This window comes from Dermacentor albipictus, chromosome 4 (assembly GCF_038994185.2).
Source record: "Dermacentor albipictus isolate Rhodes 1998 colony chromosome 4, USDA_Dalb.pri_finalv2, whole genome shotgun sequence".
In the NCBI taxonomy this organism is placed as follows: domain Eukaryota; kingdom Metazoa; phylum Arthropoda; class Arachnida; order Ixodida; family Ixodidae; genus Dermacentor; species Dermacentor albipictus.
The window spans coordinates 11980706-12002612 of NC_091824.1; the positions used below are offsets into that span (position 1 = coordinate 11980706).

At 47.1% G+C, this 21907-nt stretch overlaps 1 protein-coding gene across 4 annotated transcripts in view; it reads right to left on the minus strand.

Moving 5' to 3' along the window:
* Positions 1–21907, minus strand: part of rhea (Talin_middle and talin-RS domain-containing protein rhea) — a 408423-nt gene that overhangs the window by 176867 nt on the left and 209649 nt on the right. For all 4 annotated transcript variants that reach the window (XM_065450432.2, XM_065450447.2, XM_065450440.2 and 1 more), the window contains exons 28-31: positions 21632–21766; positions 14447–14530; positions 7042–7374; positions 3740–3964 (exon numbers count right to left, since the gene is read on the minus strand). In XM_065450432.2, coding sequence (XP_065306504.2) covers positions 3740–3964; positions 7042–7374; positions 14447–14530; positions 21632–21766 — 777 coding nt within the window. The remainder of the gene's footprint in view (positions 1–3739; positions 3965–7041; positions 7375–14446; positions 14531–21631; positions 21767–21907) is intronic.

Genomic DNA, 21907 nt, shown 5'->3' on the forward strand with positions numbered 1-21907 from the left:
TAGCATAATTATATACAATTGAATCTCGATAATTCGAACTCGAAGGGGGTCGAAAATTTTTTAGAATTAAAAGAAGTTCGAATTAAAGGAAGCTAATTGAATAGAGGACTTACCTGCAGGAGCAAATATGCACTGAGCTAACATGAGTGGGAGGTTCCACAATATTAATTCACACATATTTACAAATTACAGATTACGTCAGTTATTAGGTGTATCGGTGCTCGTACTGTGATAGGAGACGGCGAGTGCATGCGTGGATAATTAAAAGGAACACACCATGTCCCGTCACAATTGCTTCTTCGAACTTTTGGTATGCTTCACCGCGTAAAACTGCTGTAATGGGACGAAGTTGACTTTCGGGAACCAGCATTATACAATGCGCCATGCTTTCCGCGCTCCCAAGCCATTGGCGAGGATTATAAAGGCGAAGCCGGCGCCATTGCTAACAGCGGGGTACTGTTTTAATGAAAAACGTGACACCAAACAACAAGAGGCTTGGCAGCGGACGTCGAAGTAGCTAGGCCTAGCGTTGCCGAGGGTGGTGGCTACGGGTGCCAGCGGATCTGCGTGCGAGAGCACCGGCTCGAGGCGGCGCAATAATCAAAATGACGGTGGTGGTGGCTTCGATTAATGCCATTTCGCACCTGCCGTCATGACAAAACGTCCAAAAAATCAGACGGTGAAAGCTTTTTACGTGCGAAATTTCAGACGTTCTTATACATTGATTCTAGGGGTACATGGCCATGCCGCAATACTAACACACGTCACTGACCTGCCACTAACAGAAGCAATCGGTGGTGCGTGCCTGCGCACAAATTTACACCACAGGATTTGTTCTTTTTTTTTGCTTCGCACGCGGCGTTGAGGAGTCTCTCTCCTAAGCCCTTCCTCTATGGTGGGGTCAGAGGAATGCTGGTCGGAGGCAACACTGCATGATTTGGCACACTGCTGGGAGCATTGTCGGAATGCAGAATGTTTGAATTAACCGTCGCAAATGCTTGCACATTCGAATTACTGGGTGTTTTCACCCATTGGAATACATATAACTTTGACGGGACCATGCTGTCAGTTCGAATAAACCGAATGTTCGAATTAAGCGTGTTCGAATTAACGAGGTTCGAATGTACGACGCTAGTGTGTGTACCACCTTGCGACTTGTGTATCGTGACAGCCCCTGATACAGCTAGTGGAAGCTGGGTTCGTCAACATTTAAAAATGGGGTTACTAAGAATGGTTGCCATTTGGAGGTGAATGGGAAACCAGTTGGTGTTAATGCCAACTGAGGTGGCATAAGCTAACCCGTTTGATTTTGCCGTGATGCCCACCTTACTGAAATCTCCCTGAACTCAAACCCTGTGGAGAAGGTCTTCCTCTTGAAACTGAATGTGCTTCGGAGTGCACATGGTGAGACAGACGACAACATTAATGTTGGAAGTTATCATGTATTTCTTGTCGGACACAAGGGACACCTTGTAGGCCAGGCCAGCCGTTTCTGCAACAGTCATGTTATGAATTTTGGAATGGTACGAAAGTTACAATTAAATAAAATTCAAACTAATGAAAATCAAAGAAAAAGTCGCTCCGTTAAGGCGTGTATATAGTTCGACGTAGTGTGAGTGCATGCGCGCACACACGAAGCACTGGCACAGCCAACATAACCGGACGCAGCCAACGCAATTTGACGTGCCCGATGTCGAAATGGCTCTTGCTCCATCCGCGTGTTCGTCGTGCCGACTGTGTCGACCCACAATGCATGGCGCGGAGAAAAATGGTGCCCACGTCGCTTCACTGACAGTTGCAGACAGCCGTTGAAAGTGTTCAAAGCAGTGCGCGGGCTGGGGATTGTTCTGCACATGCTCCGAAGAGAACAGCCGGTGGCGCTCACGTCGAAGTCTCTAGAAGGGACGTCATTTCGGCTGGCACAGCGCAAACGGTGTAGCGTGACTGGCCACAAGAAACACGTGCCAGGAAAGTCGGCGTTAAATACCCCTTTGCTCTGCCTACGCTCACCGCGGAAACAAGAGCTGTGTTCTAAAATGCACTTGTGAAACGCACCACACAACCTGCTGCGACGTTGGTCTCCGTTGTGCTTTCGTAGCTGTACCGGCTGGATGCTGTTGAGTTCCACTATACGTATAGGTGGTGTCCAAACATGTATCCCAGCAATGCTGGGGCATGTGTAATAACCCCAAATCTCAAAGGCTATGCTTTTTGGTACTGCGAGTGCTGATAAATGTCACGGCCGCCATGTTTCAGATATTACGAGGTGCCACTTCTCAGCAGAACACCTCGTAGAGAAAGAGCATAGCCTCCAAGATGGAACAGAAAGATGTAAAGAAAGAAAAAGAAAGAAAAAAAAGAAAAAGAAAACATGCAGTGTCACATCCGTGTTTTTATCTTGAAGGTCTTGAGAGAAGAAGAGAGCTGGCCTGCAACAGAGGCGCTGGTCATGTCTGGCCAGGTGCAAATGCGTCACTCTTCAATCGGGTCTAAACAAAGGGCTGCAAACGGAAAGAGCAAAGCTGCGCGGCCTGCGCAGCAGCGCCAGCGTCGCCAACGTGCTCCCCCGCACTAGCACTTTCCCCATCCACAATGGCGTGGAGTTCGAATTGTTGGTGGCAGTGCGGATTTCAGTAAGAATTAGCGGGATGCATTAGATATCACTTTCAATACATTGTTAGGCGGACTGCAGCGGCTACTTTAAGTTATTCAAAATTTCGAATTAACGAGTTATGAATTAACAAGCTTTTACTGTAAATTGCTTCGTGAAGTCAGTCTGCTGCAGTGAAAGGCGCACAATTCGTGAGTTGGCGACCGTGTTGCAGGTATGTTTGGCATGCGGTGTCCTGTTGGCGAGCACCGTTCTGCTGCCGAGTCACTTGGGCGAAGGTGCAAGCATTCTGGTCCGGCTCCGTAGTGTCTAGGGCAGCCAATTGAACTGCGATGAGCTCAGCTACAGGAATGTGAGTGGCACAGTTCACACCGTGTGCCGCTTAAGCCGGCCTGTCTCGCGCCAGAACAAAGCCAGGTTCACCCGGGGCAATGTCATTGCCTTTCTGTGCCGCATAGCGCAGCAGTTTTCTTAGCTGGTGTTATCACAAGCGAAGCACTAGGCGGCATGTAAGCACTGCTGATGCACGTTGAAGCTGCACTCCGTAGGTGACGAGGTGCCATGAGCTAATCCGAACTGAAAGACAAACCATGTGCGGGAACTGCCTACATGAGGCTACACTGCATTGAAGCGTCCACTGTGCTGTGACTACTGAAGTGCTCCCTGTCGGCGCTCGTTAGTGTCGTAATGCAATACTTCGCTTCAACACTTCTAGATGGCGGCACCAACTCTGTCAAGAAAGCATATTTCACTTGTTGGCACTGATGTCACATCTGTTACAGGATGTTCATTGTGGACCCTGGCATAAAACCTTTTCGTGTTAAAGAAAGTAATAAATAAACAACACGCCAAATTACGGAAAGGTAGGTGAAGAAAGCTTCACTTTAAACATGAACTAACATACTGTCCACTTGCTTCTAGCTGCACAACTGTCTACGCAGTGTTTTTGACACAAGCACTGCAGGGGAGCGCACTCATATTTCCACCAAAGAAGCCTCTTGGTGGCATGCACTACGATCATCAGCCAGAGCAAGTGAACTGGGAAACTATGGCATCGCCACACTGTGAAGCTGATGTGCCAACAGGAGAACCCCTCAAGCACACACTAGTGTGGCCGCAGTGGCGTACCTCTTGGTCCTGGGTCTGGCCAGCCATCTCCATGCCGCAGCCCAGCAAGCTGCCAAAAGCAGTGCCAAAGTGGCGCACAGACGACGCTAGCTGGGCAGGGTTGCCACGCGAGGACTGCACCACGTGGCCAGTGGCCTCATTCAGTCCCGCGGCGGCTTCGTTCAGGTTGGCCTGCAGCTCACCGTACGACCGGCTGCTGGTCGGGAACTCGCGTGCATTCAAGGCCTGCAGGAGATTGCATGCCAAGGAGGCTCAGCAACGTACGCTGGTCTAGTTGGTTCATACTTCAATATAAAAACCGTGCAAGCAGAGAGAACATGTCTGTGATGTAGACAGGAACAGCGCCACCTTACGAATATTTTATATGACAAGCATCAGCAATTCAAACTGGTAAACTTAAACAGAATGACAAATAGAATGAGACAGAGAAAATACTAAAACCTACCCATTAACTGGCATAAAAATTGTCTAATCAAACTTGTTCATATAAGGGCAGTGTTGGTATGACCTACTGAGAGTGAACCCGAGAAGACACACCTCTGCTGTGCATGTTTTCTTTGCGCTTTACTTCCCGTTTGTACAAAAATAAGCTGTTCAAAAAGTTCGCATTCCTCATTCTGCAAGATGAGAGAGGCTTCACTGATACAAAAAACAAGCCTCCTCATAGTTACGAAAGGCTTTGAGCCAATTATTTTTAAAGGAGTGCCAACAAATACCTTCGAAGTTGTTAAAGCTCCACCACACACTTGTTGCATGAAAAGGTATCCCACTTAGCAAGTATTTGCATTGGGAAAGAATTATAAGGTAGTGTAACTCAATGCTAGAGTTGTTAAAGTGCCAGACCTAGCATCATTGACATCATTGCAACGTCATGACAAAGAGCAAAATTTGTTGATGTCGTGTAGCAGTACGACTACATTCGATGGTGTTGCTCGTAAGGTAATAAACAAGCATGCTGTACTTGTTTGTTCTGGCTTGTTGTAGCTGCAGCGATTACAGGTATAATGCCAGCCATTGCACTGTAATGTCATGACGCATCGACCTCCTGGGCAATGAAACAAACTAATTTGTAGAAACAAGTACCGTATTTACTCAATGATAAGGTAGCCATGATTACAGGCGAGGGTGCAGTTGGGGGACTCGAGAAAAAGAACTAGTGTGTACACTAATCTAAGGCGATATAAACAAAGCGAACAAACAAGGAACGGGGGAAAGAAAGATTTTGTGGCAGTGGTGGCAATATGTTGGATGTAGGCGCTCTACAGGCGCACACACATTGCCTAGGCGACACAGAAACCTTTGCTACAAAGTGGCATGCGTTCCGCACCGAATGTATGCATGTTGTTGCTCTTTGACTCTTCGGTTTGTGTGTAGGAAAGCAAATAAAGTGTTTTACGATTCCAGCATCATGAAAAAATACCTTCCAGAATTTTGCTGTATGCTGTACTTCATTGAAAATACTTACCTATTTGAAAATAATACCCATTTGAAAATAATACCTATTTGAACGCACTTTGCGTTCGCAGACATCGCACGTGCGACATTTACTTCCCAATGCTGTCAGTTTACGCAGGCTTCCACAAATTCAGTTGCGAGGTTTTGGGCTTGATGTTCACAGGAGAGCTTCAGCAGTTTCTACCAGTACATGCAGCTACAAACTTGGTAGATGTTCGCAGGAGCTGTCACGGCTGATCGCCCGCAAGCTCCAACGTGCTGCCATCTGTTTAGCCTCTGTTTAATTGTCTACGAAAACAAAAACATCAAAGTAAGCTTCCCACGAGGCTAGGCCTAACAGAGCTACCTTTTCAGTAGCCGGCAACCGGTAGCCAGTTTGGCAGTTAACGAAACGCTTCGCAGTGGCTGTACATAACTTGGTAAGCGAAGGAACCATATCGACAACAAAAATGAGGGCATGAATGGCACGTGCAACATTCGAATTGCAACAACTTGGACCACAGCCACCATGTTTCCAACATCGCCAACAGAAAACGAACAAGACAATTTTGGTCGCCTTTCTATGTTAGTTCTGTGAAGCTGGTGTTGTTGCCGTGGAGAATTCCGAAAGCAGGCCTGAAAAATTAGCCAGAACCTTCCTTTATATTGTTCTTTGTTTTTCTGTGTTACTTTTTCTGCTTCATGCAAAGACTGCAGGTCCTTGAATGTCAACCTTTAAACATTCATAGATTAAAAGAGATGCAAATATCCTAGTCATAAGCTTCTATTCCCAGATATGTACAGCTGCTTGGCATGCACATGTTTCGTACATGTGCAGCCTTCAAAAAATGTTGTTTTCATTATACTGTAGTAGTAGTGCTGCAGAGCTTATAGTGCAGATATTCACCACTTATGTTATGAGCAGTCTATGCTAACTGAATCTATCAGTCTCGCATATAAGGGGAGGTGGGGGGGGGGGGGGGGGTGACTTTGAGGCTAAGGGTTCAGTGAAAAAACCTCACCTTATATTCGAACAAACACCATATTTTAGCAAATCATTAAGGGCACTCTGGTACTTGCCAGTATCTTTTTCTAAGTCATGTTGGCTCTTTCTAAGGCTAAGGGCAATTATCCGTTGATTTCACACAAAAGAATGACAAATCGCAAATGTCATGATAGTAATGAGATACTCTTTTATCCCCTTCCGTGCCATGCTATTACTCCAAATCCTGGTTGAAAATGCCTAAATTATTTTCAAACAGCCCAGGTGTCAACGTATTTTACTTCCTCCACCGGAATAAATTTGCTCCCTCTCGCGATGTCGTACAGATTGTGTGCTGCCATCTACAAAAAAAAAAAGCTACAATGCACCGACACGAAACCAGCACATCTGTGGCATGGCTAAAAAATTAAAAGCATCGTCAACAAGCCGAGCTCATCTTTGGCTGTTTTTTACCAGAAACAGATGGACAACCCGGCTTGTCCACAACACAGAAGGCGTTAATGTTTAATGCAAAAGGATAGGAACTTGTGCGAGTTGGTACGGTAACATGATCTTGGGTTGCAGTGCGAAGGGACACGGACACAGACTAGAAGCAGACAGGACAAGCGCTCGTCCTGTCTGCTTCTAGTCTGTGTCCGTGTCCCTTTGCACTGCAACCCAAGATTATGTTAATGTTTAAGTATTCCGAGGGGACCTGCTCATTAAATGCCAGCTAGCAAACACCCCCGAACTGATTGGTGTCACACACACGTTACCTCATGTGCAACTTGAACAAATGGCACAACCAGGTTTGGACTACAAAGTTTTGACTAAGTGCACACCAGGCCACGTGAGTGCCACTACTCATAAAAGGCACACTTCCGACCTGTGAGCTCTCGGTGATGGTGCGAATGACGTCGTCCACATCCTTCTGGCCCGGCAGGCAGTTGATGCAGGCGTTGAGGGCTGCCGAGACCGACTTGGCCACGTGCGCCAGTCGCTGCTGTTTGTCCGGCTCGTCGGGCCGCAGCACGGCCTGGCGGGCCTCCTCGAGCAGCTGGCACGACCGGTCCAGCACCTGGCGGGCAGGCTCCACGAGGCGCGTTGCCTGGGCCCCGCCCTCTCCGCTGGTGGCCACCACACCGCGCACCGATTCCACCAGCTGCTGGAGTGCACTGGCGGTGTCCCGGGCAGCCGTACCCGTGTAGCTCTCGTTGCCCTAGAAATAGGGGTCCCCACCAGACTCTCGGTGATACAAGGGACCGCCTCATCACAGAGGCGAACACCACAGCCGGGTACTGTGTCGGCCTCAATCCACTTGGTTTTAACACTGACAACAGAGCCATGCCAAGAGGCCGGTGGCATTTATCCCGCTCAAATAAAATAGCCATGCTTGTTAGTATTTTTGCATTCAAATAAAACACAAGTTCCTGCCACAACATTTGCAATGAAGCAACGTGAAACAAAGAATGTGGTGCTGGTGTGTGACAAAAGTACCCACTGCCTCTAGTGAGTGGAATGAATAACTGAGGCCACTGAACCCAACTATGCAAACCACCATTTCTTCGTGAGTAATTTGCCTTCAATGAGTCTGTAGTCACTGCATGGTCACCATGGTACGATAGACAAAGAATAATGTACTGCATTTTCTCGCGTATATGGCCACACATATTTTAAATTGAAATAGCACCTCAAATTTTTGGGTGCAGTTCCTACAAGTATAAAAAGTGAATGCATATCTGCTTTGAAAAACAGATGTGCTTGATACCATATGCAGCTTTATTTATTTATTTATTTATTTATTTATTTATTTATTTATTTGCATACCTACTTCGCCCATTGGGCATTACAGTAGGGAGGACAGATAATCAATATATAATACAAGATTGCACACTCTTAAAAAGGTTAAACACTTCAGACCATGGGTACATTACTAATCACACAAGTGTTACATTCTGAGGGAGCGCATGAGACAGCACTAAGAACAAGTTTCGCCCAGGTAACAAGATACACTCATTAACACAGCACGCTGGCTAACATTGCAAAACATAAACATCAAAGAAAGTTTGAAATGGCGAGTGCATTTTTATCTACAAGCATATGCTTGGAGAGCAGTGGGGAATGTGACATCAGAAGCAACTTCAATTAGTTCAGGAGCCGGCAGGTTCCATTCCTGTATTGTAGGGGGAAAAAAGGAGTTTTGGTATGTTGTTATGCGCACGCATATTTCTTTTATCTTAAGTAAGTGGTCGCGGCGCCCGGATATGTATGTTGGTATTTGTAGATTGTTGTGTTCATATATTATTATTAAAGAGTGTGCAATGGAAGTCGGTGGTAACTCCGTTAGGCAGGATACCAGCAAACTATCGCAGGAGACAAAAGATCTGATCAAGAAACGCCAATGTATGAAAGCCTCTAACCCTACAGCTAGACTAGAACTGGCAGAACTTTTGAAGTTAATCAACAAGCATAAGACAGCTGACATAAGGAAATATAATATGGATAGAATTGAACATGCTCTCAGGAACGGAGGAAGCCTAAAAACAGTGAAGAAGAAACTAGGAATTGACAAGAATCAGATGTATGCGTTAAGAGACAAAGCCGGCAATATCATTACTGATATGGATGAGATAGTTCAAGTGGCTGAGGAGTTCTATAGAGATTTATACAGTACCAGTGGCACCCACGACGATAATGGAAGAGAAAATAGTCTAGAGGAATTCGAAATCCCAAAGGTAACACCGGAAGAAGTAAAGAAAGCCTTGGGAGATATGCAAAGAGGGAAGGCAGCTGGGAAGGATCAGGTAACAGCAGATTTGTTGAAGGATGGTGGACAGATTGTTCTAGAGAAACTGGCCACCCTGTATACGCAATGCCTCATGACCTCGAGCGTACCGGAATCTTGGAAGAATGCTAACATAATCCTAATCCATAAGAAAGGGGACGCCAAAGACTCGAAAAATTATAGACTGATCAGTTTACTGTCCGTTGCCTACAAACTATTTACTAAGGTAATCGCAAGTAGAATCAGGAACACCTTAGACTTCTGTCAAGCAAAGGACCAGGCAGGATTCCGTAAAGGCTACTCAACAATAGATCATATTCACACTATCAATCAGGTGATAGAGAAATGTGCGGAATATAACCGACCCTTATATATAGCTTTCATTGATTACGAGAAAGCGTTTGATTCTGTCGAAACCTCAGCAGTCATGGAGGCATTACAGAATCAGGGTGTAGATGAGCCATATGTAAAAATACTGGAATATATCTATAGCGGCTCCACAGCCGCCGTAGTCCTCCACAAAGAAAGCAACAAAATACCAATAAAGAAAGGCGTCAGGCAAGGAGATACGATCTCTCCAATGCTATTCACAGCATGTTTACAGGAGGTATTCAGGGACCTGGAGTGGGAAGAATTCGGGATAAAAGTTGATGGAGAATACCTTAGCAACTTGCGATTCACTGATGATATTGCCTTGCTTAGTAACTCAGGGGACCAATTGCAATGCATGCTCACTGACCTGGAGAGGCAAAGTAGAAGAGTGGGTCTAAAAATTAATCTGCAGAAAACTAAAGTAATGTTTAACAGTCTCGGAAGAGAGCAGCAATTTACAATAGGCAGCGAGGCAATGGAAGTCGTGTGGGAATACATCTACTTAGGGCAGGTAGTGACGGCGGATCCGGATCATGAGACGGAAATAATCAGAAGAATAAGAATGGGCTGGGGTGCGTTTGGCAGGCATTCTCAGATCATGAACAGCAGGTTGCCATTATCCCTCAAGAGACAAGTATATAATAGCTGTGTCTTACCAGTACTCACCTACGGGGCAGAAACCTGGAGGCTTACGAAAAGGGTTCTACTCAAATTGAGGACGACGCAACGAGCTATGGAAAGAAGAATGATAGGTGTAACGTTAAGGGATAAGAAAAGAGCAGATTGGGTGAGGGAACAAACGCGAGTTAATGACATCTTAGTTGAAATCAAGAAAAAGAAATGGGCTTGGGCAGGACATGCAATGAGGAGGGAAGATAACCGATGGTCATTAAGGGTTACGGAGTGGATCCCAAGGGAAGGGAAGCGTAGCAGGGGGCGGCAGAAAGTTAGGTGGGTGGATGAGATTAAGAAGTTTGCAAGGGGCGGCATGGCCACAATTAGTACATGACCGGGGTTGTTGGAGAAGTATGGGAGAGGCCTTTGCCCTGCAGTGGGCGTATCCAGGCTGATGATGATGATGATGATTTGTAGATAAGTCTCTTTGTTTAGTGGTGCGCGATTGAAGACAGTATCTCGAAGGAAAGAGAGGCGGGAAACAACATGGCGTAGTGAAAGATCTTCCAAACATATGCGCCGTTTTATTTCTGTGATGCTGCTTGGAAATGAGTAAATGCCGGTTATGAAACGGGCCGCACGTTTCTGTATCGCTTCTAAGCTATTGACAAGAATTTGTGTATGCGGGTCCCACACAATAGACGCGTATTCGAGAATCAGGCGAACGTTGCTTAGGTAAAGTGTTCTCTTGACATCTAGTGGCGCCTGCCTAAAGTTCCGTTTGATAAAATTAAGTACTCGCCCTGCTTTTAAAGTGATGCTTTGAATGTGACGATTCCATGTCAGATTGGCGGAAAATGTGATACCTAAGTATTTAGCTTCACTTGTTTCTGATAAAGGGGAGCCGTTCAAGTAATACTGTGTACGGATTGGTTGCCGTTTGCGGGTGAAACACATATGCTTATATTTTGAGATGTTGAGGGACATAAGCCACCTGTCACACCATGAAGAAATTTTATTTAGGTCTGTCTGTAATACTACTCGCTTGGAATCATGATTAATTTCTCTGTAAAGGACGCAATCGTCTGCGTACAGCCGGATTTTCAAGGTGATTTCTGTGCCAATGTCATTTATGTATATAAGAAATAAAAGAGGACCTAAGACGAAACCCTGCAGAAAGCCAGAAGATATGCATGCATATTCTGATTCTGTGCCATTAATTACCACTCTTTGTAAATGATCCGTCAAGTAGTTTTTGAGCCAATAAAGGATTCTTTCTGGTAAACCAAGATGTGAAAAGCTTATGAAGTAAGAGAACATGGGACACTGTCAAACGCTTTTTGGAAATCTAATAGTATGCAGTCTGTTTGTAAACCTTTGTCAAATGATGTGAATATGTCATGGGTAAATTCCACTAACTGAGTTACGCATGAGTGACCAGCTCTAAACTCATGTTGGTAAGGAACAAAGAAACTATTGTTTTGAAGGTGGGTAAAGATGTTAGTGTAAATTATGTGCTCCAGGGTTTTGCAACACACAGATGTTAAAGATATAGGTCTATAATTCATGACACTGTCACGGGGTCCGCTTTTATGAAGCGGAACAATGTCGTCCATCTTCCAGTCTTCAGGTAATTCTGAGGTTTCAAGAGATTTTTTATACAGTACTTCCAGATACCTTGATATGATATGGGCGCAGGATTTCAAAACAAAATTGGGTATCCTATCTGGACCTGGTGCCGAGTGTGGTTTTAATTTTTGGGGAAGGCTGACTATTCCGAAGTAGTGAATAGCAATATCCAGCATATCATCAAGCACGTTGCTCAAGAAGACTGGAAGATGTTGAGGTACTAGCGTGCAATACACAGAAACAAAGTAATAATTAAAACAGCTTGATTTACCTCTATCATTAGTAACAGCTGCACTATTGTGAATTAACGGAGGGATATCAACATCCTCTTTACTGTTTGATTTCACTAGTTTCCAAAGGTCCTTTGGATTTTCTTTAATTCTAGAACCAAGAGAGTCAAATACCGCTTTTTCCTTCTGCGATTTTCATCTGGATTTCAGAACCAAGTTGTCGAAGCTTAGAAAATTGCAGTGGATCGGGCTTTTCTCTATACCGTTTGAACATACGATTCCTCTTATTAAGTAGTACCTTTATGGGTTTATCAAACCAAGGTTTGTTTTTTCGGTGTTTCATAGAAAGAAGCTTAGATGGAATGTGCAAGTCAATGAGCTGTAAATGTTGTTCCTTGAACAGCAGCCATAACTCGGAGACAGATTCAGTGCTGCTTTGTTCTGAGAAAGTATCGAAGTTTGACTCAAGCGTTTCAGAAATACGAGAGTAATTTCCGCTATCAAAGAAATAAACTTTTCTGGGTTTCGGTGGCGGTATGTACGGCTTGGGAGCAACGAGACTGGCAACCACTGCATCATGGTCGCTTATTCCGGGAACTATGGAAACAGATTGCAGCAACGAAGGAGAGCTTGAAATCAGAAGGTCTAAGGTGGAAGTGGCATCGCCATGGCGCCGCGTTGGTCCCTCCACGAATTGATAAAGACCATGCGTGGCGAAAAGATCGTAAAAAGCCAACGACAGGGATGAGCACGAAGGAAGTACTGGCAGCTTATTAATCCACTGCGCATCTGGCATATTAAAGTCAGCACCAATGAGAAAGTAATCAGTTGAGACCGTTAGTAATAAATGAGAAAGGGTATTAAAGGTGTGACTGCTGTTGTCATTAGGCGGACGATAAAATGCTCCAACTGTAAGCTGTTTGCTATGTTCTAGAACAACTTTGCACAAACAGATTCACAGCTGTTATCCCCCAAGTCAACTACGAAACTTGGCAAGCTGTGCGTGACCAGAACAAAAACGCCCCTACCATGCGTATTGCGGTCTTTGCGATAGGCCACGTATTCTGCAGGAAATATTTCAGAGCTGGAAATTGATTCATCCAACCAAGATTCAGACCCGATAACAATGTCAGAGCCAAAAGATGATACGAGCCCTGTTGACTCGTCGGTTTTGTTCTTGACGCTTCGGCAACTGATAAGCATAACGTTTACCAATGAAGGACGGCACGGCACATGCTCAATGGGGCGGCATCGGGGAATGCTGACGGAACCGTTAACTTCAGTAACAGGGATTGCTCGACGCTGTTTCAAGTTCACTTTTTTTTGCAGCACGATATTATCACTATCAGCATTGTAAATGAAGTTTCGTCCATCCATATGAAGCTTATCGTGCCTCAGTTTGTACGAGGAGGACCGAGCCTTTGCAAATTCGGAAAGTTCGGAAATTTGGAAATTCGGAAAGCGTACTGAACGAGAGAAGTCTTCCCTGATGGAAATGTCACTTGTCTTCAACTTCGGACCCTCCCCCAATACCACATCTTTATCTTTGAATCTAACAAAGTGAAAAATTACGGGGCAGCTTTTATCTTCACTGTAAGTGCCCAGTCTATGCGCTCGATCAATATTTAATGGTTCAAGCGATACACCTAGCTTAGCAAAGCAGAACGCAACAACAGTTTCTTCAGCTTGCTTCCAGGTTTCCAATGGGTTATCCTCAAAACCAAAAAAGAGAAGGTTTTTCTTTCGTAGCCTATTTTTGGCATCATCTGTGGAAGCTTTCAAAGCAGCTTTTTCTGCAGACGGGGCTTTTGAAGCGGCCGAAGAGTAACTGGACTGCGAGCAACCTTGCTCTAGAAGGTCGACCCGTTCAGTCAAGTTCTTGGGAAGTTTTTGGCTACCTTGGGATGTCCTCCCTTTAGCTTCAACTGCTATCTCAGACAATGTTACAGGCATGTAACTCAAATACTAGATAGCTAAAATCAAAGGCGTGAAAAAAATAAACATGGACAAAACACTGCAGACATTATAAATAAAGTATTTTTCTGAAGTACTCAAATATAGGTGATAGCCCTTACAAAAGGTAACCTTGTCCCTTTGGATTTGTCATGTTCACATCTACTCCTTAGCCTTAACTTGAATTCCTTATAAGCCCAGTTATTAGGCACAATGTCATGACAACTAGACCTATTCATCGCTCCCTTTTGGGACATCAACTGCTAATATCTTTCACAATGCTTGTGACATTAGAAACCACCAGCTGTACCTCTATCAGCTAAGTATACGATTCAAACTCAAAACTGAAGGAAATTTACAGTATCTCTCAGTTTTTTGTTTGGAAAATAAAAGCAGGGTTTCGAGAATCACCAAGGTACTGAATGACAGCTTTCATCTACCAACCCTGCCTTTGTTTGCTGAAATAGATCGAGATAAATTGATTGATTTACAGTGTTCTTATGCATGAGATAAACATTTTTGTCAGTGCTTCCTTTCCTAGTATATTTTCTGTACGTTGTACTATGTAAGCAGTGCACTTTTCAATTGTGCCACATTAGCAATTGATTAGTGTGCTCTCCCATCAGGTACAGCATGGAATGCCTGCTGACATATCTACGGGAACACTCGCTTGCCTGTAATTGTGTGCACAAGCAAAAAACGCTCACCTGGGATGCAGCAGTGAGAAGCTGGGCCATGGAGGATCCAACCACCTTGGATGTAGCACCCAGCTTGAGAGCACACAGGTCACTCTGCAGCCGCAAAAACAGCGAGGAGACTACTCAACTGTGGCCCTAGGACCAAACAGCTTAGCTAGTGCTAGTACATAAAAGCAATATGACGAAGACAGTGACCTCTATTACTAGTTTAAATCAGGCCATTAACCTTGCCTATGTGTATGACATTTTCTTGACAATTTTTCTTCTACTAGTCAAGAATTCGATGAAACCTCATCTGGTCAGGTACCACAATTAACAAATAAAAAAGTATGGTCACTGACAAACTCAGAATAGATGGCTGCAGTGCCATCATTCGAGATATGCGGTTATTTCGCTGTATTCCCTATCTGCAGCTATCCCCATTCTTGCAATGCAATTGTCTTTAGCCGATAGGCAAGATGATCAGGTACGTGATCAAATTCCGACTGACATGCCTAGGCAAATTGATCCGCTAGCAGCATTGACTGCTGAGCGCTTCATAGTATCTCAGGATTCTATGAAGGCACTAGTTTCTCATCCGACTGTGGTGCCCAGCCAACATGCTCTTTCGCCTGATAGGCGTGTAATTGAACCTAGTGGTGCTATGCAGGCACCTTCTCAATGAATGACTGATGTGCCCAGTCCCCATGCTTTCTCAGAAACACCTAATGCTCATGTCTTTGTGCCTTCGTGCTCAGATACAGTCCTTCCTAAGTCTTCGCTCCAAGCTGTGTCTCAGAAGCGCGTCACCGACTCTTCAGATTATTTTGATACTTGTTCTTTGCCTTCAGAGTCGTCTGACGGGTGCTTCAGAGAGCTAAAGAGCTCAGATGTCGAGTCTTCGTCTCTAACGCCAGTTTCGTCTGATGATTGCTTAGCTGAGCAGCATAGCTCAAAACCAACTTCGGAGCCATTACTAGCCCCTATGGATAATATGCAGCTTCTTGTACTGCGATCGTCGTGGCGGTCAAAAAGGCGGCACTACAAACCGCGCCACCTAACTTATTTTGTTCCATGATCTTTATTTCCATGATTTCCTTAGATTCTCGATGTTCGTATTTCATGTCACTATTGTATTTTTATGTACCAAACTTGGACAGATGTCCAGGTATTTGGCTGCTGTGCAGTTCATTGAGTTACATGTTCATCTTTTGTCATGTGTTTAAATGTTGTTGCAATTTATATCTTCACTGAAAAAAAAAAAAGACGAGTGCTTTATCTACCTGCTTTTTGTTCGTCAAGGAAAAGAGAGTCAAGAGCCAGAGTAATGTATGGCATTCACAAATGTATAATGATGTTTCCTTGCCTTTATGCAATACGCCTTTCTTACGTCTCCATACGTCTCCATCGGGCGGCCCGGCAGAACAACAAGCCTCTCAGATCAGAACAACGGCCTCCAAGTGCCCTGTGCGTTTGCGCATGAAGCCACATGAACATCAACATCATTTCGGCACCGTGCCAGAGAGCGTTGTGGCGTCGTGCAAACTCGCGTCATGCCAAAGTTCGGATAAAAAGGCACCGGGTGCTCAGCATAGAAGAAAAATTAGACATCGTTTGTGCTGTCGAATGTGACATGAAGAAATCGGTGCTGCCATGCGACAGGGATCTACTGTTGACTACGATGTGCGGCATTTGGAATGCAAAGAAGTTGCTCGGCAGTGCTGCTGCGACTGCATAGAGATGTTGGCTACGAGGTTCAACTTTTCGCCATCGTTGCCTCTGTTGTTGCCGAAGTGTCGACTAGGGACAGTGATGAGGACAACACAGTAAGTGACAGCATGGGCGATTCAGGCTCGACAGTGGCAGAAGCTGCGCATTACATCAGCTTCATGAATGCAATCGTCGCGACAAGAACACCACCCTGCAATGAAAAAGGCGCCCTGCGACCTCTGCAGCACTGCCGCATGCGTGCACGGAGAAGATCCAACGCCAACGAGGAATCTGCCTGCGAGTGTTTGTCGAGAAGAGGGGGCAGGCTGAAAAGCTGGCTCACAGCTTCAGTAAGTTTGAGGACGCTGTCGTCGCAGCTAGGCCACTGCAGCGTCAAACGAAAATAACCCTTTTGTTGCGCGAAGTGAATAAATACTGCATGTTTTCTTTCCCTTTCATCGCACTCTCTCCGAATTCCGTTTTTGACAGGAAAGTTGGCGATCTCAAGCTATTTCCGTTAAGCAGTACTACCACTAAGTACGTACTTTTTCCAAGCTCTGGGTAACTGCAGTTTAACAAGGTTTAACTGCATACATGTAAGTCTTCAATAAATCTACGTAGCTAAGCAAAAGTCACTGCATATAATGCATCAAACAAGGCAAATAAACAAGTTGCACAACCACAGATTGACAGATCACAGCCTCCACTCCCCCTGATGTATCGCGCACAATGGAAGATGACCAGCTTGCTCTCCGCTTTTCTCCTTTGCACACACAAGACTGAGCAACCATCGCCGGCTCACCCATGCCCACCCCTCATGCTTTCACTCGCACATGCAGCATGCGGCGCATGGTCACGATGTTATCGCCCTTGGACTTTATACAGAACATGAGGGCGATGGCGACAGCAGGAATGTGCCTGGAGTGTCCATATAATTGCTATCGCAATAATATAATAAGGGTATCTGGCAACTGAAGCATCCTGTGGCCCATTACTTCCCGCAAAGTAGGAAGTAACAAAATCGAACTTTCACCTTGCGACAATTTGCTGCGCCACGTTTTTTTTTTTTTTTTTCCTTTGTGGGGTGGGGGCACGGAAATGAAAAAAAGCAAAGGAAAGCAAGTTGGCCAAAACGGAACGCCTAGTTTGGGCACCTAATGTGGCTACCGAAGGAATAGCGATGAAAAAGTGAGACGCTTGGTCCACAGAGAACCATATGCATATTGCTCGGTATCCTACACCGGCAACACAAAATTTTCCGGAGATGTTGCGCTCAAGCGAATGTATTGCAATCCATCGAGTCCCCGCAGTCATGGTGGCAACCGACCATGTATTGTTTCTTTTTCTTGTCTACTAACCAGAAAGCGTCCAAAGCTATGCCAGGCGAAAATCCACTCAGCCAGAGAAAAACGAACGTGCATTGAAGTGCGCCACGCGGTAGTCGGGGCAACACAAGAAAAATGCATGTGCTCTGGCTGGCTCCAACAGACCTCAGGTAGCAAGAAAAAAAAAAAAAATTGAAGAACCTCAATGTTAAAGTAGAAAAATAAACAAGAGCATAGCTACCTTTCCTGGCTTTAGTGTCTTGACTGGAAAGGGAGTTCGAACGTGGTGGCTCATGCCCTGTTGCACGCCCCAATTTTAGCGTTACACTCTTTTTTGGTCCGTCCCTCCCATGAGCATTCACACCAAGTAGAGACCAGAGCTTGTGTCTCCAATGACTCGAACGGCGCGACCCCCGATGGTGAAGCAATCCCTAGACTGCCAGCCTCGGGAGGAAACGTTTGCCTGGTGGAACCCGTTACTTCCTCCGGTATCATCTTCAGCACGCAAGAACTACTAAACGCACAGCAGAGCGATCCATTTTGTTGACAAATCATTGACGGGCTCACAGAGCCGAGCTCCTAGGAAGAGCGGGGTAGCAAAGCAACCGGGTGCACATGGACAGCTGGTGTTGCTGTTGGTGCCAAGTGCAACGCAGCTGGTACTGTTGCTGGCACGCTGGATATGTATCTGTTCGACACCCTTAGAGTTCTCTTGCACTATATCCCGTCTGAGGAGGCTCCCTAGGAGTTTTTCAAGGTGGTGATACCTCGTAGTCTAAAGAAAGCAACCCTGAGCTATTTCCACGACTCGCGGTTGGCTGGACATGTGAGTGGCCTTAATAATTTCCAAACGTTGTGTCGCTCTGCTACCTTGCCAGGTAAGAAGCGTGACGCTCTTCACTATGCCCGCTTGTGCCACGTGTGCCAATGCGTAAAGCCTCGCGTGGGCAAATCCCCTGGGCTCAAGCAGCTAATCAACAGCCAACTACCCTGGTAAACCACAGCCTGTGACATTATGGGATTCTTTCCCAGAAGCTGGCAAGGCTACGTTTTTCGCCTGGCTGTCACAGATCGCTTCACGAAATGGATTGAACTTTTTCCCTTTGGGAAGTCAACGGCATGCGCAATCTGGGACAAGTTGACTGAGGTCTTTAACCGCTTCGGCTTTCCGGCACAGCTGACATCGGACAACGCATCCAACTTGATGGTCAAGGTGTTTGTGGATGCGTGTGCTGCTTTTGGCATTAAGCACCGCAAGACAACCATGTATCACCCACAGGCCAGTCCAACAGTGCGGATTAACCGGAACCTCAAGCCCTTGCTCACGGCCTTTCCCCAGCAACACAAGGATTGGGATGTGTCTTAACGAGATAGGCTTCGCCTTCCGGTCCACGGTGAATCGTTCCACTGGGTACATGCTCGCCCTCCTCAACTTCGGGAGAGAGCTGCCAAACCCTATGGACCGCGTTCTGCAGACCGGCAGCAGGGCATGCGCCATGAAAGCCAGTCTTCCCGGCTATGTAGCAGAACTGCGCTCATGGATGGATGCGGCCCTTGACCTGGCCCATTCCAACCTGGCAAAAGCGCGAGCTGGACAGAAGGCCCAATACGACCGGTCACATAGGGACGTGCACTACAGTGTTGGCGATCTCGTCCTCAGACGCAACCATGTCTTGAGTGACTCTGGCAAAGGCATCTCTGCCTCCCTGTCAGCCAAAGGGTTGGGACCGTACCGAGTGGAGACCAAAATATCCCCTCTGGTATACAAGCTGGCCGACCCCCATGGGAGACCAGTTGGTGGTCCAGTTCATGTCTCGAACATCAAACCTTTCGTTGTCGGAAGCAGGGACTGGGTAGAGGGGGAGGCAGTCAACGAATTGTAGGCAAGCCGTGACACACCTGGCCCCAGGCCATGCCACCGGTACACCCTGCAGAAATGCACTTAGACAGCTTCTCTTCCACCAGCTCGAAGCTGGAATTCATTCCCTACTGGGCAGGTGAACGGAGAAATGCAGCTACAGTGTGAGGGCCCAAATCAAAGCGGTGACAGACTCTTGTGGCCTAGTATACCCTATTACGTGTTGCCCAAGCCTCACCCTGGCAAACGCCCCTTCTTGGGCAATAAGCTGGGTGGGCATGTTTTTGGCAAGTCAGCTATGCCAGGGGCCTTTCCTGTCCTTTCCCCAGTGTTGTCGAGTCTTCTTCCTCCTCCTCGTCCCACTGTGCCACCAGTCTTGCTGACCACGATGCCAGCTGTCCCTGGTCCTGCCGCCATGACTTGACTCCTACCTTGGGGGGCCACGAACTTATGCCAGCCTTGCCTCCTGCTGCCTAGGCCACCGCTCACTGCGGCTGGTGCGCCCACTCAAGCGCTAGCCCTTGGCCGAGGGTGGTTACTCCGGCTGCCGCTGCTAGCCTGGCTGCCAGTCATGCCGGCAGTGGCATAGCAATAGGGAGGGCCGGGGGGCCGTGGGCCCCGGGTGCAAGGGGCCTGTGGAGGGGGGGGGGGGTGTCATATACGTCGGAAGACACCCCTCTTTCCGCCGGCTACACCCGGGGGGGGGGGGGGGGGGGGGTTACAGAAGACCTATGGGACCCGGGTGCCAGACGACCTAGCTACGCCACTGCATGCCGGTCTGCCGTTCTTGTCAGCACGCAATCCAGGGAGCCCAGTGACTTTCGTTGTGGCCGCTGTGCCAAAATGAAAGCCACGCCTTGCGCGTCCCTGGCAGCTCTTGTCCGGCGGACCTTAAGCATTGCTGGCTGACCCACAGTGTTGCCCCACCCCATCTTTCCTGGGCTGCCAATCTTTCCTCCTGGCAGTGGGCCCTTCCTGGTGTGTGGAACTTTTGGGACCAAAGCTGGCCTCACTGGCTTCGCATCAAGAGAAGTGACACCTTCGCCTCTTCAAACTGCTGTGGCACCTTCTCCCTTTGGACGTTGCCCTGTTGGCTTAGCCCACTTTGGCTGAGTCAACCTTGCCACTTGGCCTCGATCAGCTTCCTTTGCAGGCAGGCCTCAGGCTTTAGGAGCGGGGAATATGGGGGATTGAGTTGCCTTCCCGCGCCTCGTGCCCCAGCTCGCATGTTGTGCTTAGCTCGATCTGTGGGAACCACCGTCGTAACAGCAACATGGCGGACACGGCTAGCGCACCGGAGCTAATTTCCCGTGCAAACTATGCTTCTCCCTCCCAGGGTTGAATTATCACATGAGTAAGTGTCACTGGGATGCGTCCTGATTGGCCTCCCGAGTGACAGCCTTCGGAGCCCCTCTCCATCCGAGCTCTCTTCAACTGAGCCCTTCATCGTCGTGGCAGATGCTCACAGGCCTGCGACAAGTTCGCTACATGGGACCTTTGCTCCCGTGACTCCTCGTTCTTGTGCTTGATGGACCACTTACCGGTTAGCCATAGCGCACCAGGCACACATACTCAATCAGTCTTGCAGTGAGCCTTTGCCCGTAAGCGCGCTGTGACTGTTGCACTGTGCTGTATCCTGGGTGAATAAACCCTTATGTTGGCGATCTGACTCTGCAACCTTCTCTGCGCTGTGTCAGAGAGTCGACGAACCCTGTCGCAGCGGCTTTGTGCATTGCGGAATGGAGGAGTGTCGTGCCGTTTTTTGACCGTCGCACATAGGGTGAGCCTTGTGCCAACCTATCTCCACACAACCCAGTGAGCAACAAACGAGCGAGCATCTAACGGTGACCCTTTGAGAGATTAGAAACCAGATAGACATAAGTTTTTGCGAGCGTGAAAAATGAAACAGCCTGTGAGACAAAACCAGAACTAACTGCCACACTAGCATAAACAAGCTATGGAATTAAAAGCAAGAGACTATGGAGAGGAAAAGATGTCTTGTATCTGTTCGGGCTGGCAGCACTTGCGGGACAACAAGGAGTTGAAAAATTCGCACATTTTTCAAACACACAGAGGGCATTGTAAGTATAAGGCATCGACCATTTGGGACTTTGTTCACAGTGCCGTGCCTTTGATGCACAAACACTTTAGAGCCCATACGGTTCTTTGGTCACACTCAAGAAACCGGTACAAACGAGCCCTTACGGGCTTCGAAGCGTCTCTGTATTTTTCACCTTCACTCGGCCAGTGCCCGCAACTTCTTCGTGCTACCTGACCAGACAAACTTTCGGCGAACCCTTGACTAGACTGAAGGATGCTCACGTTCTCGCCAGGCAGGGGCCTCAGCTGGTTGGCCAGTGCTGCCCTGCGGATGTCCACCAGCTCCTGGTCCAGCTCCCGGATGCGGTCCATAGCGCTGTCAATTTCCTGCTGCTGACGTCCGCAGGTCTCCTGGGCCTGTAGGTAGAAGGGGGGGGGGGGGGGGGCGAGATTGGCTCAAAGGGTGGCACACTGCTGGGTGTAGATTCATGCATAAAACCACCACTCATGCTGCAATAAACATGTCAAATGCACATGGACTTGATTCCTTGCCATTCG